The sequence below is a fragment of the Piliocolobus tephrosceles genome, chromosome X, assembly GCF_002776525.5.
Source record: "Piliocolobus tephrosceles isolate RC106 chromosome X, ASM277652v3, whole genome shotgun sequence".
Lineage (NCBI taxonomy): Eukaryota > Metazoa > Chordata > Mammalia > Primates > Cercopithecidae > Piliocolobus > Piliocolobus tephrosceles.
The window spans coordinates 1,083,751-1,100,673 of NC_045455.1; the positions used below are offsets into that span (position 1 = coordinate 1,083,751).

The 16,923-nt window shown below is 56.8% G+C and overlaps 1 protein-coding gene and 1 pseudogene across 2 annotated transcripts in view; both read right to left on the minus strand.

Moving 5' to 3' along the window:
• Positions 1 to 4,345: 4,345 nt before the first annotated feature.
• MCF2L (MCF.2 cell line derived transforming sequence like) overlaps positions 4,346 to 16,923 on the minus strand; it is a 30,820-nt gene continuing 18,242 nt past the window's right edge. The window contains exons 15-24 of the mRNA XM_031934948.1: positions 16,486 to 16,611; positions 15,303 to 15,524; positions 14,938 to 15,030; positions 14,321 to 14,399; positions 14,098 to 14,164; positions 12,818 to 12,936; positions 8,166 to 8,287; positions 6,423 to 6,535; positions 6,253 to 6,356; positions 4,346 to 6,129 (exon numbers count right to left, since the gene is read on the minus strand). Of these exons, the coding sequence (XP_031790808.1) occupies positions 6,044 to 6,129; positions 6,253 to 6,356; positions 6,423 to 6,535; positions 8,166 to 8,287; positions 12,818 to 12,936; positions 14,098 to 14,164; positions 14,321 to 14,399; positions 14,938 to 15,030; positions 15,303 to 15,524; positions 16,486 to 16,611 (1,131 nt within the window). The 3' untranslated portion in view covers positions 4,346 to 6,043. The remainder of the gene's footprint in view (positions 6,130 to 6,252; positions 6,357 to 6,422; positions 6,536 to 8,165; positions 8,288 to 12,817; positions 12,937 to 14,097; positions 14,165 to 14,320; positions 14,400 to 14,937; positions 15,031 to 15,302; positions 15,525 to 16,485; positions 16,612 to 16,923) is intronic.
• On the minus strand, positions 8,311 to 11,602 carry LOC111546336 (annotated as a pseudogene). The gene has a single exon (XR_002732749.2). The product of XR_002732749.2 is annotated as an uncharacterized LOC111546336 (transcript).

The window sequence follows — 16,923 nt, forward strand, 5'->3', positions numbered from 1 at the left end:
TCCTGCTGTGGGTCCTTGAGATCACAGGTGTGAGGGGCTCCACCTGGCTCCGGGGACCTGCTCCATACCTCCCTGAGGGGGCCCTGCCTGCTGGTCTCCCTCCCACGTCTGTCCCAGGGGCGTGCCTGGAACCTTGCCTGGGGCTGGACCCGGCCACATGGAGCAGCAGGTGTGGGGGCTGCTGCCCCATCCCTCTCACAAAACCCCACTTCCTTCCTTCAGGGAGGCTAACCAGGCTCTCCCAGGACTCCCGGGACCTCCTCTGGGGCCCCCTTGGACATGCTGTGGCCCTGTTGCTAGGATGGGAGGGTCCTTCAGCCCCACCCTGGGGAAGGGCATGGTCACAGCTCCGTTCCCAGGCCAGGCCTCCCTCTCTCCTGTGGCAGCCTCTGTTGATCCACCCATCCACTCATTCCAGCCTGCAAGAAGGGCTGGGCCCCTCCGCCTCGCAGTCACTCTTGAGTGTGGAGGACACAGGAAAACTTTGGTCGTCATCTCTAGGCAAGTTGCTTGTTCGGGAGCTACAGAAACCACGTCAACACCTTGTTCATCTGCAGCTATCCGTGACTGTGGCGCTGAGCACACGGGAGCTGTCCGGGGAGTGTGCAAGTCAGATGTCTGCGACATCAGGATCTCCTGGGTGGTGGCTCGTGCCTGTAATCCCAGTACTTTGGGAGGCTGAGGACTGAGGATCGAGTGAGGAAACAGTTCCAGACCAACCTGGGCAACACAGCAAGACCAAACCTAGACAAAAAATTAAAAAATTAGCCAGACTTGGTGGTCCGTGCCTGTGGTCCCAGCTACTCGGGAGACAGAGAACCCGAGAGGCAGAGGTTGCAATGAGCTGAGATTGTGCCACTGCACTCAAGCCTGGGCGACAGAGGGAGACCCTGACTCCCTCCCTACCAAAGAATCTCCATGCTCACACTTGTACATGAGCACCACACCCACACAACCCAAACTCACGCCACACTCACACAACCCAAACTTATGCTATACACATACCACACTCACACCCACCATACACACGCCACACTCATACCCACCATACACACGCCACACTCATACCCCAAAGTCACACCAGATAAACGCACCCCTATACACATGCCACACACTTACACACAGGCGATTTCCAGGCTCTTCCACACCCGTAAGGAATTGGAATCTCCAGGCAGGTCCCAGGAATAGTATTTAACAAACACCCAGGGAAACTGCTATGTGTTCTCATTTTGAGAACCTGTGAGCACATCCCACCTGGTGCCAGATGCATCTTGGTAGGACGCATGCACGCCAGGGAAACAGGCAGACGCTGACAGGATTTGAGCTTGGGCACCAACTGGTGCCACTAGAAGCAAGCGTTTCCTTGCGACAGAGGGTGCAGGGCATGGGAGGACAGAGGAGCTGCGTGCACAGATGCCTGTGTGCCCTGTGCCCGTGAAGCCGCCATGGCATGCTGTCTTGCAGGTCAATTCCACTGGCTGACGGTGTCTGCACTGGCGAGGAACAGCCTGTGCTAAGCGGGCGTCTGCTGTCTGTGTAGAGAAGGGAGCTGGGCCTGGGCACCACTGTCAGCCATCAGAGCCGGGGCTGCTCCCTCCTCCCCACCCAGGTGCGTTGCCTTCTTGGGGCCGCAGCTGGAGACAGCTGAGCCCTCGGGCCGGCCGGGTGTCACTCCAGTGCTACAGGATGCTGAACAACTTTCAGTTGAAGAAAGAAATGTATGCAACGTTGAACAGTTATGATTTTGAGCAGAATTTGTTTTCTTCTCTGGACCTTGGTCCTACTTTTCATCCTTGTCTGGGGTCTTAGCATGGAGAGAAATTCACCATGGGATGTGATCAGATTGTCCATCTTTTCTTTTTGTCCATCTCTTAGAAAGTGCAGCTTGTCTTTTTTAGAAATCTATCCTTGCCCTAGGCAATAAGAATATTCTATATTCCTCATAATAATCTCATGATATTTAAGATTTCCTTTCCTTTCCTCATAATAATCTTAATGTTTTAATCTTAAGTTTGGGGGGGCGCTACTTTTACGCCATCATCCACATGGAAAGGCAGCTGTCCCAGTAACACCCGTTCCTGAAGAGGCCATTCCGTGCCAAAGATTGACCAGCCCCAGGACAAGCCAGGTCCTTGCACACATCCCTGCCTGGGAATCCGAATTCTGCTCGACCCCTTGTCATGACTGATGGCAGGTTTATGATCTATCCAGATTCCTGGTGGGTGAGCCCTCCCCCTCCTGCCTCTGCTCCCCACATCGTCATGGCTATCCTCAGACCTTTATCTTCTATGTTTATTACAATCAATTTCCTAATTCCAGAAAGAATTCTGTTGGGATTTTGATTAAATACACAGATTAACTTGGGGGAGGGTTAACACTTTGGTGATACTGAATTGTCCCATCCATAAAAATCTCCCATTTAGGGCTTCTTTTATGACCTTCTATCACGTTTCATGATTTTTTCCCAAACCTTTGTTACATTTATTTTAGTATTTAGGTTGCTGTTAAAATAGTATTGTCATTGCTAGGAATATTAGTAACTTTTTGTGGGGTGATCTTGTGGGCTTCTTGGTTTCAACAGTTTATGAATTCACCTGGATTTTCTAGATATGAAAAGTTATTTTTCAATTAGCATGCCTTGTTTCCTTTTTCTTTTTTTTTGAGATGGAGTTTCACTCTTGTTGCCCAGGCTGGAGTGCCCACGGCAATTCCTGCCTCTTGGGATCAGGCGATTCTCCCACCTCAGTCTCCTGAGTAGCTGGGATTACAGGCATGCGCCACCACGCCTGGCTGATTTTGTATTTTAATAGAGATGGGGCTTTTCCATGTTAGCCAGGACGGTCTTGATCTCCTGACCTCATAATCTGCCGCCTTGGCCTCCCAAAGTGCTGGAATTACAGGCCTGAGCCACCGCGCCCGGCCTCCTTTTTCTTTGTTACGGTAATCACTAGTACAGCCGCTAAATGGCACTGGAGAGTAGCGGGGTCCCTGTTCAGTTCTGCTGCCGATGGGGATAGTTCTTTTCTTTTTTTTTTTTTTACTGCAATGCAATTTCTGTCATTGTTATTCATCAACCCAAGTATTTTATTTCTTCTTGACCCAGTTCTAACAATTAAATCCTATTTCTCTATTTTCAAATATATTGGCAGAAAGGTGTTCATAATGGCTTATATTTAAAAATTTTTATTTGATATGGAATGTCTTAGGTTTTCTATAAATTAGTCAGTTTTATTGGATTTTTCAGGTACAAAGTTTGAGTTTTACTTTTGATTTTGTTATTCTCTTTTCTCAATTGTCCTAATTGACAGAAGTATTTAAATACTTTCTTTGGGTTACGCTGGTCTTATTTTTTGGCTTAAATGGTTAAGTCGTTTATTTTGTCGTGTATAAAATCAGACACCACTAAGCTGTCGACGCCAATCTGAGCTGGCCATGGCTGTTTCCTCACATGGCTCTGCGCACTCGGTCCAGTTCTAGAGAGCTGACTCCCCGCATCCCGTGAGTTAGAAACAAGCTTTTAAATTGCCAGACACTGTTTCAATGATCTTGCCATTGTTCTGTAAATACTTTGCTTGTGCTCCATGTGTGCTGGAAAATAACACAGATTTCTCTGCTTAGGGACAAACAGGCATCACTTTTCGTGACAGTCAACATCTCACCCCGACTGCCAACTTTGCTGTGTTTTGAGCTTTACAGTCAGTTGCTTACGAGTTCCTGATTGCCACGCAGCCCCCTTTACTCTCTGAACTGTCCTGAATTCCATTTCATGTCGATCCTGCTACATCAGCTTTCTTATGGTTAGTGTTTGTTCTGTCTTCTTTTATTTTAAATCTTCAATCTTTATATAATTTTGCTTGATGGTCTCTAAGCAGTGACTTGTCACATCTGATCTGAGGCTCTTCCAGGAGGCCAGCGTAAGATGATCATGCCTGTTGTGAGTCAGACACATCTGGGCTGTCTCTTCCGTCATATGTTGTTTCCTGTTCACCATGCTGTCCCGTTTCTCCACCCTTCCCTTCTTCTACTGCAACAATCCCCTCTCTTTACGCTCCCTTTCCTGGTCTGGAGCGTATTGGCTGCATTGTGATTCTGTAACGGTTCCTCTACGCTTCCTCTGCTGCCTTTGCGTTTCCGACACGCACAACCTTATCGCTGTTTTGTTATCATCGCTGTCTGACAGAAGAAAGCAAAGGGGTTGCTTGGTGCCTGAGCCGCACACTGGGCCCTGCTCGCTGCAGGCTTCTTTTCCGTCCCAACAATGATTTGCCATGTGCAAGCATGGCGCACCGCAGCCCTGGACACCCTGACCACTAAGACGTTCTGTGTCTTGACAGACAAAGGCAGATGGCAGGAGTTGCTGATATTTATTCAAACTTCATCCATACAATAAAGAACTCTGCTTTTAAAATTCCATTTACATCAGCAGTTTAAAAAAAAGTGACAGTGGATGAAACATGAAGCTGTAAAGTGCCTTTATGGGGAGGGTCACACAAGGGCGCGCAGCTGCGCGACGAGACGGAGGCACTGTGCCTGCACAGTCCATCAGGGACGTCGCAGGACACAGCACGTTCCAGATAACTTACACATCAGAGGAAAAGCTACCGAGTCTCTGCACGCTTCCTATTGATTCCGCACCCTGGAGGTCTGGCCAGTGACGGCTGCAAGCCGCCCGGAGGGAAGCGTGAGGGGAATGCAGCCTCGCCCGCCTCCAGTGTGCTGGGGCTGGGAACCGTGAGGCTGTGAGGCGGCTCGTCCAGCAGCACGGGGATAGCGAATATGTCCTCTCCAGCGAGACACACACGTACACACATGGTCAGAGGTGCACACATACAACAACATCTGCAGACTAGACACCGAAAAGGCTTTAAAATAACAGAATATGTTTCTGAAACACAAGAAGGGTAAAACAGGAGAGGTTTTCTTTCCAGTTCTGCTGTGACTTGAATAAAATACTCTCCCCACTTACACTTCTGTACTCAAGGGGGTCACCAGGTGGCAGGTGGACCTGGGTGGGAGGCAGGGGTGTGTGGCGAGGGGAGCGGAGGTGCGGCCTCCGAGGAGGCTGCCGTGCAGTGAGGCAGGGCGGGGTTCTCTGAGCTACGGTCAGCAGCAGTGGTCCACGACACCCTGCAGAAACTGCATCTTTGTATTTTCTTTAAAAGCAATAAAAATATCCTAATTCAGTGAAGCTCTTTAAAAAAATCAAGACCCTGCATTTTTTTTTTTTGTAGAAAAGAAAGTTAATTGTTTAAATTATAGTTTAAATTTTCTTTTGAAAATGAACCCTAGGTAGGTAAAGGAATCTCCTTGGCTTCTAACCGCTTTTGGTGGTGCAGACACCACCTGATGTCACCCAGGGACACGTTTTCACCCACCTGTGACCAGGGAGCTTCAGGGAGTGGCAGCCGTTCCCACGGGAGAGTCCCCCAAAGTCATTTAATGGTATAAACAGCGTGCTTCTATGTAAACCCCGGTAACAAAAAATAGTTTTCTATCAAATACAGTATCAAATTGTCATTTCATGTAAACACAGTGATTCCTGGTAAAGAATTGAGGCCAAAGTACCACAAAAAATGGCCACAGGATTGATCCCTGCTTAAAAAAAATCCTAAAACTTGTAAAAGATAGAGAGTCCCCACGCCCGGCTCTCCTCAGGTCACTGGTCAATCATCCACTTCTGCAGAAGCGGCTGCACCATGGTCTGCCCGCACCCTGAAAGCGCCGTCCGGAGGCAGAAGCAGCAGGGTGGAGCCAGGAGATGCCGCTGCCCGACGCCTCCTGCCCGGGGCTGTTCCCTGCGGCCGGTCCTCTGTGGGCTCTGGAGTCTCCGGGGAAGCCCCAGCGGGCCGGGGTCTTCCGTGGAACCAGCCTCTGCCCTGGAGGGGTCCTCTGCAGCCCGCACGGCCAGGCGCTCTGGGTCGGGGCAGTGAGGTGCCCCTTCCTCGGAACGTCCGGGGGCACTGCGCCCTCCCCGCGCCACGCCAGCCCTGGCAGTGGCAGCCCCAGACAGCGCGCGGGTCTCCTGCGCCCACGCTGCGCGGCGCTACCCCTGCAGGTCGGAGAAGGGGGCCTGGCCGCCCTCGCTGCAGCTGGACGAGTTGCTCAGCACGGCCGACCCCGGGCTCGACTCTGCGGGGAGATCAGGCGGGGGACAGCCTTGGGCGTCTGCTCTCCCGGGCACACGCGGAGCAGCTTCCTCGCACACGGGCCCTTGGCAGCGTCACGGGTGGGCTCGGGGCACGTGCGCCTTACCTGAGCTGCTCAGGCACTGGGCCGAGCCGGACGGGCCCAGCTGGACGGACAGGCTGCTGGCCGGCACCCAGCCCTCCTTGCCAGTGGTCGGGTCCCTGACATACCTGCAAAGGGCGAGGGTCAGCAGCAGCCACGTGCGGGGCAGTCTGGGGGTGAGCACGGGGTCTTACCAAAGGCCCTCGTCGCCCTGCTGCACCAGCTCCACCACGTCCCCGCTCCTCACGACCAGCGCGTCAGGGCCTCCCTTCTCGTGGTCCGCCACGACCGTGTATTTACCCGGAACCTGGTGGGAGACGGGCAGGGGCACAGGCAGCGTCAGCCCCGGCAGCAGCCCCAGAGCAGCCAGGCGGAGAGCTGGGCCTTAGTGCCCTGCCCCGTGGGAGCTCCTAGCCACGGCTGGCTCAGGGGAAGGGCTCCAGCCTTAGGAGGAGGCCACGCGGCAGGTCATGACCACGTCAGAGGGGATGGAAAGCGTCGTGAATCTGTCCTTGGGCCCAGCTGCCCCAGCCTCACGCTGGTCTCCACACAGAGCTCTCGGCCCCAGGGCCTCCGCACCTGCATACCCCCCTCCCGGACGGCGCTCCCCTGCCTTCGGGTCTTATTTCCATGCTGCTGTGCTGAGGCCTTCCTTGGCACTCTCCGACTAGCCCCTCCTCTGCCCTCCCTCTCCCCCTACAGCTGTCCTGCCCCACCTCCCCAAGCCTCACTCCTCTTATCTCCTCGCTGTGAGAGCAGAGGTTCCTGTCTGTGCTGTTTCCGCTTTGTCTCCAGGGCCTAGAACTGTGCCTGGCACACAGCAGACACTGCACAGAGGTCATGCAACACGTTCCGCTGGGGAATGGGGAACCGGGAAGCAGCAGCTATTCCTACAGAGTGGGGAGATTCACAGCCTCCTGGTGCTGCAAGTGGTGGGCTGAGGAGGGCTGCTGCCGGCTGCAGGGCCTGGAGCAGGAGGACGGTGACTGGGCTGCCTGCCCTCACCCAGTGGCCTGTACTGGCTCCTGCCCCTGTGGTGCCCAGAGTAGCCAGGATCACACCCCACACTCCAGGATCATCCAAAGAATGAGATCCAAATCTCTCTCCAGGCCCCGTGCACCCTGGTCCACCAGCCTGTTTCCCCTCCTGCCACGTGGCCTCCGCCTCTGTGTTCCCCACATTTGTTCTCACGCCTAGGCCTTCCTTTGTGCTGTCTCTGTGGGGGAGAGGCCGGTGGCCCTGAGGGCCCTCCCTACCCTTCCATGCCTGGCTTCTCTGCCCTTCCAGAGCCTCCGGGACCTGTCCCCTTTGCACCTCCAGCCTTGGTGCGTGGACCAGGCACAGCACAGAAGGTGCAGCAGACACTTCTTGGTGTAACCCTCACTGGAATGACTAACACATGGCAGCTTTTTCTTGCTTCTGACATTAACAATGAATGTTGTTTCAAATGCAAATCCATGCTTAGCAGTCCCATTTTCTTACAAAATGAGAGGGAGTTGTGTGTAGTTAGGAAGGCTCAGCGTTCTATGATATGAAGGGTAGTGGAGTGGGGACTGTCTCCTCTGAGGAGTGTACCCGTGAGTGGGCTCTCCAGGAGGCTGGGTGGGCACCTGGAAACTAACCCAGAAACACAAAGTGCCACTGAGATAGAGGAGCCAGGAGGAGCTAGGGCTGTGTCCTAAGACCCAGGCCTGGGTGGACCTTCCAGAGAGAGTTAGGAGGAGCTGAGGCTGCCCCTAAGACCCAGGTCCGGGTGGACCTTCTGGAGTCAGGAGGAGCTGGGGCTGCCCCTAAGACCCAGGCCTGGGTGGACCTTCCAGGGTTAGGAGGAGCTGGGGCTACGCCACAAGACCCAGGCCTGGGGGGACCTGCCAGAAGCACCCCAATCCCCGGAGGGCAGCCCCCATCCCAAGTGCCCGCAGGGAGGCCTCGGTTACCAGCTTCTTGAGGCCCAGCCCGCCGTCCTCCTCGGCATCGGACGAGTTAATCTGCTCTTCTGCACTTGACCAGCCCCCGTCATCCTCAGGTCCCTCCAGTGAGTGTGCAGTTTTGCTCCAACCTGAGAGAGACAGAACTCGTGAGGGACCCCCTGGTGATGAGCTGCTGTCTGCATCCATCTGAGGTGAGGTCACCTAAGTCCCACAGACCCCCTGGGATGTGCACCGTGGGCCCCCAACACAGCCTGTCATCTTCCCCGGTACATCAAGAGCTGAGCAGGACACCCCTACAGGCTTCCAGAATGCCTGGCACGTTTCAGGGTTTGAGAGCATCTGCTTCCAGTTGCTGGGCTACCCTGTGGGAGACCTCAATCCCCAGGCCGTGGGGAAGCCACGCCCTTGTCAGGCAGGGCAGTGCCCCTTAGCCAGGAGGGAAGCAGCCTTCCTGCCGCAGATGACCCCCAGGGCAGGTGTTTTCCGTGAGTGCCACAGTCATGTTCAACACCTAGCAGACCGAACCGGGAAGCAGTTTCTAAAAGCAACAACTGAGGCTCACTGAGAGGGCCCGATGCCCTCGACCTATGTGATACTGAGGGCTATGGTCCCCGCTGGCAAGAGAGTAGCCCCTGGCACAGCGGCACTGAACCAGAAGGCTGAGGCCACGCAGGTGCCGTGGCGGAGATGGGCTCCCACTGGCCACACAGCTCCAAGCGGGAGAAGAGGAAGGAGTTTCTTCCAGACTTGGGACCACACATGTCCCCCTCCCCAACCCAGTGCTCCTCCTGCCAGGTGCCCAGAGGACGGCACCCGCCTCTCCCATGTGGGGGAGATGGGAGATGCCCTCGTGGCTGAATAAACACGCAAAGGCAGCAACCGGGCAGCAGGCCCAGCGCATCCCACCTGGTGCCAAATGCATCAAAGCAGGACACATGCACTCCAGGGAAAAAGGCAGATGCTAACGGGATTTGAGTTTGGGCACAAACTGGTTCCAAATCCTATTTGGTGCCACTGGAAGCAAATGCTTCCTTGCGATGGACGATGCGGGGCATGGGAAGGCTGACACTGCACTGGCAGGGAAAAGCTGGTGCTAAGCAGGCCTCTGCTGTCCGCGTAGAGAAGGGAGCTGGGCCCGGACGCCACCGTCAGCCAGCAGAGCATGGAGCACTCCCTCCACTCCACCTGAGTGCTTTGCCTTCTTGGGGTCACAGCTAGAGGGAGCTGAGCCTTCCAGGCACCAAACCAGGCCTGCATCTGTGTGATTTTCCGGTTACAGACCTGCAGCTTGGCCTCCACAGTGTACCCGCAGCTGCCCCCAGCAAGGGAGGCTGAGACACAGCACAGGATGGGGGCCCAGCTGCCTCCTCTACAGCAGCAGGGACTGGCCTGTGGGGTCTGGCTGCCAGCGTGCCCTCCCTGTCCAGGCCCCCAGTCGCTCTGAGGCACCACACCTGGGGCCTCTGGCCAGACAGAACCAAAAATCTGATTGAGGACAGTGGGAACAAAAAAAGGGTGGCTGCTGTGTATGCAGAGGAGCCAGCATGGCCCGGGTAGGACCTCACACACGAACCTCTCCACGGGGCAGCGAGGCCAGCCTGTGCAGGGTGATACCCAAGCGGCCCTGCCCCGGTGCCACCAGACACACAAAGGGATTCTTGAGCTGCCCTGGCCGTGGGTGCTTAGTGCTCCCCAGAGCCTCTCTGTGGGCCACCAAGAGCGCTGTGTTGGAATAGGGCACGGGGGAGGCCAGCAGCGAAACGCAGAGGTCTGACCGTGATGGGAACGGCAGCGCCCGGGAGCGGGCAGCCACAAGCCAGGCCAGTGGCACTGCCCCAGGAGATGGGGAATTCTATGTGAAGGCAGGAGGCTGGGTGATGGCCAGGATGGTACCCTCTGTTTTCTGTACAACAGCCATCGGCCTTTGCTCGGTGGAGTCACCACCTGCAGGGCTCGGGGAGCGGGCGCTGGGCAGCGCCCCAGGCCACCCAGGATCACCTGGGCTCACTGCCACCGCCTATGGCAGAAATGACCCAAGGGCAGTGGCCCGGCTTTAACACCACACTGGCTTCCTAGAGACCCCGCCAGGCTGCACCGTCTCATTCACGGACGAGGAGGCGGAAGTGGAGGCTGAGCTTGGCCAAAGTACAGCAGAAGTGGCGTTTGGCCCACAGGGCCAGCCCGGCCCACCTTCGCCACCAGGGACCGGCTCTGCCGGCTCCAGGTCACAAGCGGAGAGGGCTTAACAGACAAGAGGAGCCTCTCCCGGGAGACTGTCAATGGGGAAATGGCTCCCTTCCCCCAAACTCCTGGGGCCTCCTGGGGCCTCGATGCAGCGAGCCGGGCGTCCACCCACTTGCAGGCAAGACGGTCAGGAACGCCGGGCCAGCTCCCTGCCTCTGAACTCACGCCCAGGGTGGCCACAGCTTCCGCCTGGCTCCGTGGGGCTGGCAGTGTCATGTGAGGAGGCTCTGGAGGCGGGCGGGATGGGGAGGCTGGTTCTGCTTACACCCCTGGGAACCTTTGCAAATTATTTGAAAACTCAAGAAGATTGCAAACATGAGGCCCCCTCCCTGTACTTGAGGGTCCTCAACAGGTCAGGGGAGGTCTCCGGACTTCTCAGGGCAGTTTGCATCCTCAGAATATAAGGGAAGCAGGAAACAAAGAAAGCTCAGGTTCCACAGGGAGCTCGGCCTTGCCGGCCCCAGGAAAGGAGGGTCTGGGTCGGCCCGCCAGTTGCTCTGTGTTCCTAGCAGGTAGTGTTGGGGCAAACTGTGCTGCAGGGAATGGCGGGGAACGGGGTGCTCTACAGCCGACAGCAGCCACTGGGCAGTGAGACCCCACCCAGCTCCACCAGCACGGCTGGGTGACCAGCGCAGCAGCCGTGGCCAGCAGCCCCTGACGGGGTGGGCAGTTCCACAGGCTCCGGACAGACCTGCTGAGAGGAGTCGGCTGAGAGGCGTGCTGTCCTCAAGGACCTGTCGCCAGAGCATCACACACTGAATACAACCACGTGTCTGCCTCTGGAGCACAGAGACCCACACGAGCTTCCCCCTTAGGTGGTCTTGACGGCCACCCGACAGCAGCTGGGCCGCGCTTCCTGCCGACGCAGAGCGGGTGCCGTGCCCGAGGGTGCCACTCTACCTCGCAAACCAAAAGGAGTCGGGTCGCTCTTTACTTCGTGCCGCTTGGCCTTTTTGTCAGGACTGGTAGGAGAAGCTGCAAGAGGAGGAGGAGGCAGAAATACAACCGGAGACAGAGGGTGAGGAACGGCAGAGAGGAGGAGGCGGCAGAAATACAACCGGAGACAGAGAGAGGGATGGAGGGAGGCGGCGAGGAGGCTGACCCACGCTTGTGCCGGGAGGGGACACCCACGTTGTGGCCCCTTTCCACTGATGAGAAAGGAACTTCTGTGAGCAAAATGCAGGGAGCCAAGGGGCCGCGCGGTGAGGGAGGGGCCGGGAGGGCGTGGGAGTGGGGGCTGCGGCACTCAGAGGCGTCCTTTCAGGGGCCGTCTCTAGGGGTGTTTTCTTAGTTCTGCGCTAGCAGAGTTTGCAGCACCAGAATCTGTTGTTCGTTTGTTTGTTTTAAGTTTCAAGCCAACTTAAAAGCATTTTTATAAATTGGAAAACACTCCTAATTCTCTGGAAAGAGCCCTTGTCCACACTGGCCTTCAGGGCTTCCCAGAGGAGCCACCTGCACGCCAGGGCCGGCTTCCAGGGCCTCCCGGGCCTCCTGGGCCCATTCCCCCGCCATGTATTTCCCAGCACGGAGCTCTCGCAGGTGAGCAGGGCGTTAGACGTCTGTCTCAAGGGTCCCGTCAGCCCTGTTCACAAGCAGATGCCCCAGAAGATGGCTGAGCGGCCTCTGTCACTGGGCAGAGCAGAGCCACGCAGCCGGAAGGTCAGCACCCTGCAGGGAACTCACCTGAGAAGGCGGGGGTTGGGGTGCAGGGAGAGGAAGGAGGGGCCCTGGAAAGCCAAGTACAGCTCCCGTTTCTGAGCAAGCCTCCATTTGAAAAGCTCGCCTTCATTTTCCAAAGGAAAGCCACCCCTAAGCATAACTCTAGGTGTCTGTGTGTGAGACACAGCATCAGTGAATACGTGATCGGGTGGAAAGAAACGCTTTTGCGTGGCCGCCCTTGTGATGAAGGAGGCATGAATGGTCACACACGATGCATGACAGATGCCACCACGGTGAGGGTGGGTTTCGGGCAGGTGCTACTTTTACCTTTCTGACCTTTGAGGTTAGCAAAGCCCTGCAGGGTAAAGCGCTTTCTGGAAAGCGCAGAGCTTTCTGAGGCAGAGCTAGTGACCGTGTCATCTATGAAGGAAGAGAAAGAAACTATGCAGAGGGCATCGCAACCCGGCGCGGAGGCGGGTCCGGCTGCTGCGGGGAGGGCCCAAGGGCGGCTGTGGGTTGCACGCTGGGTCTCGGCCAGGGCTCTTTCTGGGGCTGACCTTGCTGACACAGGGGTGCAGAGCAACGGAGAGGGAGGGGCTCTTCTGTGAGGTCCTAGGGCTCTGTTAAGGGGAGAGCAAGGGGCCCTGAACGCTCTGCAAACCTTCTTCACGCTGCAGGAAGCGCGTGTTTCTCGGACACAGTGAGCAGCTCCGTGTGAGGCCTCCATGTGAGGCCTGGTCCCTGCACACACCCACCTTTGCCCTTTTCGGGGGGCTGTGGCAGTGGTGCTGAGCTGACATATCCCTCCAGCCTCAGGGGGTCTGTTTTCCTTTCTTCCAGCTTTTTGAGGTTCCTTGAGTTTCCTTGTGAGGGACTGATGACATCAGACAAATCAAAAAAGAAATAGTGTGTTGTCTGGTTAGTTTTTCAAAACGCGCTGAGGACCTGAGGCGTTCAGATATCTCTGAGCTCCCAGCCTGATGCTAAAGCAGCATCTCCTGCACGTGTTTCTTTTTTTTTTTTTTTTTGAGACGGAGTCTCGCTCTGTCGCCCAGGCTGGAGTGCAGTGGCCGGATCTCAGCTCACTGCAAGCTCCGCCTCCCGAGTTTACACCATTCTCCTGCCTCAGCCTCCGGAGTAGCTGGGACTACAGGCGCCGCCACCTCGCCCGGCTAGTTTTTTGTATTTTTTAGTAGAGACGGGGTTTCACCGGGTTAGCCAGGATGGTCTCCATCTCCTGACCTCGTGATCCGCCCATCTCAGCCTCCCAAAGTGCTGGGATTACAGGCTTGAGCCACCGCGCCCGGCTTCCTGCACATGTTTCTAAGTTAAACCCGGACGGGCGGGATGAGAGCAGGCGCCCACTCTACTCACTCCAAAGTAGGAGGTTTGTTTTTCTCGGCAGGGGGCGGGGGTTGGCAGGGGATGTTTCTTTTTGAAAACTACTGTTCTATGGATTATTTTTTAGGCCGTGTCTGTGTCCTGTTTCATGAATGATTAAAGGAAGCTTATATAAGAAACAGGATCAAGTGAAAAAAGTAAGTCATGAATAAAATAAAGAAAAAACAAGGGAAGAAGAGACATGATGAAACCACAGTCAGGACTGGAGTCTGAACTGTGCCCACACATGTGCTGGGCCATCAGCGCCGGGTCCCCACTGGGCACCCACTGTCTCAGGATCAGGAACGCTGGGGCGTGGCTGTGATCTGGACAGGCTGCGCACTGCCGTGCCGTGAAACAGCCCAGCCCGGGAAGAGCTGGAGAGGGGCGGGCACTGCTGGAGGCACACATCGGGGAACTGCACCCTCTGGGACTGACCCATGAGCACATCAACACCAAGGGCCTCAAGGAAAACCCCAGTAACCACGGGGTCCCACTGACAGAGGCCAAGGACCCTGGCGTGCAAATCCCCCACTCGCAGTGCTCCAGAAACAGCTTGCAAATCCCCCACTCGCAGTGCTCCAGAAACAGCGTGCAAATCCCCCACTCGCAGTGCTCCAGAAACACAGGCCTGTGGCGGCGTGTCTGTCCTCACCTGGTGCTGGTCGGGGCCGGCAGGGGCAGGCTCTGCGACTGCTCCAGCGCCCGGTGCTGGCTGGCTTCTGCGAGGAGGGAGCAGACAAACCACATGAATGAGCATCTTTACTTCAATGCCAAGGCGCCTTGCGCACACAAGGCGGTGCGGTTGCTCTGAACACATGTAAAAATGCACCTGGAGAGGAAGCTACGGGAAAACAATCGCTTGAAGACAGCCTCACCTCGACAAGCCTGCAGCTGGCTGGTCAGCACTTTCCGAATTTCATTCACCCATGCGGCCTTAATCTCAGGAGTTGGTGCCTGTTTCCCCAAAAGAAACGCCAGGAGGTGAGTACTCAGGCCCCCCGAGAAAACACACGTTGGTTTCACTCTCAGAACAACCAAGGATAATCTTAGGAGTCAAAGGTCAGATGGTTACGTGTGACGGGAGAGGAGGGAAGCACTGCGGGCTGGCCCCGGGCTGCGGGACCCTCTGCTTCCCATGCACGGGACTGACTGAGGAAGAGCTGTGTCTGGCACTCAGGGCACAGCACCCTCTCCACTGTGAGAATCGGCCCTGCGTGCTGGACGTGTCCGCACACTTGCGCTGTCCAGGGACGCACGAGCTCCCCTGCGGAGGGCAAGCCCATTTCCTCGCAGCACCCCCTCTGATGTGTACTTTTCCCCGCATGTCATCCTGGGTCCAGCTCAGGGTGAAGACAGCCCAGGGCAGGACCCTGAAGTGCACAGCGGCTGCTCCTGGCCTCGATGCAACTTCATGGCAGATTCTAGCACTGGTTCCCGTGAGAAACGGTTCATGGCAATGTGGAAGAGGCCAGGGGCAGGGTGGGTGGCCCACCTGGACGATGTAGACCTCCTCACGCGCGTTGTACCAGATCTCGAACTTCTTAGCATCTCCCTTCACGTTCTCCGTAATGCCGACGGCGGCCATCTGCCAGCAGGGAGCGGAGACGGGGTTCGCGCCCACAGCGGACCCACCGCCTTGTTTTAAAAAGGTGTTGGTGCAGGCACGAAACGATGGAAATACTTTGGGGATGGGGGCTGAGAATGGCAGAATCCCCCACCCCCATACCTAAGGGTGAGAGCTGGGTGTCAGCGTGGCCACCTCAGACCAAGGTCTGTGGCAACAGGGGCCCAGTTACAGATGTCCCCCCATCGGGGTCTGTGGCCAGGAGCTGCTGCTGTGGACCTGGCCTCACTTACGTTCAAGGACTGCTTGTAGCTGTAGGAGGGGGCTTTCTCGTACCCCTCCCCGTTCTCCTCCCGCCTCTTACAGAAGAGCACTGCCTTCTCGTGCAGGAACAGGTGCCGCTGCATGGGCTTGAACCTGGCCAGCTCCTTCACCTTGGTGTGGCCCCTCTTGTGGTCGGTCCAGACGCTGAACGAGCCCTGCATCAGCAGCTTGCCCAGGTCGCCGAGATTCCCCTAAATGTGCGACAGCAGGGGTGTGTTAGGAACGGGATGAGCGTGGGGCCATGGGAGCACATCACCGAGTGAAAGCAGCCGTTTTGCAAAGCCCACCCACGGTGGGATTCCACTGCAGGGCGTCCCAGGAAAGGCCAGCTCCTGGAGACCGTGACAGGTCAGCGGGTGCCAGGGGCTGGGGGAGGAGGGAGGGACCGGTGGGGCACGTGGGCTTCTAGGACAGTGAAGCTGCTCTGTGTGATGCTCTAGCACTGGGTGCAGGACGCCACACGCCTGTCCAAACCGCAGAACGTGCAGCACCCAGAGTGAGCTCCGAGGGGAACAGCCCTCAGTCACTAATCAGCGTCAGCGCTGGTTCACCGCGTGTGGCCAGTGTGGCACCCATGCTGGACGTCAACACTAGGGGAAGCCTCAGGGCCTCTGATTTACACTCAGTTATCTCACAAACCAAAAATTGCTGCAATTAATCAAGTCTATTACCTAAAACAAACAAAACCTGAGAATGAGGCTGGGGGGACATAAAAAGGGGGGCAAAAGATGAACAAGCTGACCTGACGTGGGGCTCTGTGGGGAAGTGACATCTGCCTTCGGGGGCCACTTGCTCTAAGTCACCAGCCTGCAAATCGCAGCCCAGGAAACAGACGTCACGTCTGCTCCGAGCCATGCCTCCTCCCCAGGAGAAGACAAGGCGGGAGGTCTGAGCTGCATTCCTGCTGGAGATGTGTGCCCTCCAAGCAGGGGACGCTTCCTGATTTTCTCCACGCCCCAGAGAGCCCAGTGGGGTCTGTGGACCCGGCTGCAGGGCCTGGGAGTGGGCTTATCTAGGGGCCACCCCAGACCTCCTGCTCCGAACCTGCGCATTCACACCAAAGCGTGGGGAGTGTGCAGGGAGGCCGCCAAGTTGCTGGCCTGGCATATTCCGCGGAGGCGGTGGGGAAGGCTGGGCCTCTGGGTGCCTTACGTCATAGCCGGTGATGGCAATGAGGTGCATGGAGTCATTCACGGCCTTCAGGATGCCCAGGATGGAGCTCAGCGCCTCCTGCAGGTCCTCAGCCCCCTCGCAGTTCTTGCTGTATTTCAGCATTTCCTGAGGTGCATGGGGTGAAGTAACCGTCAGGACGCGCAGAGCTCTGGCTCCCCCAGAACAGACCCCTCAGGAGCTTGGCATGAGGCAGGCACGGTGCTCACCCTCCCCTGGTCTGTAGGGAGCTGCTCTGCCCACCCTCCTGCAGCCAGGACAGACTGAGCGGTGCTGCAGCGGGGGCAGAGCCCCTGCCAGGTACAGACCCTTGGCACCTGCTCCCCGGGGAGCTCCCTCCTGCCACCCTGATGCCCAGGTGCACGCCCTTGGTACCTGCTCCCTGGGGAGCTCCCTCCTGCCACCCTGATGCCCAGGTGC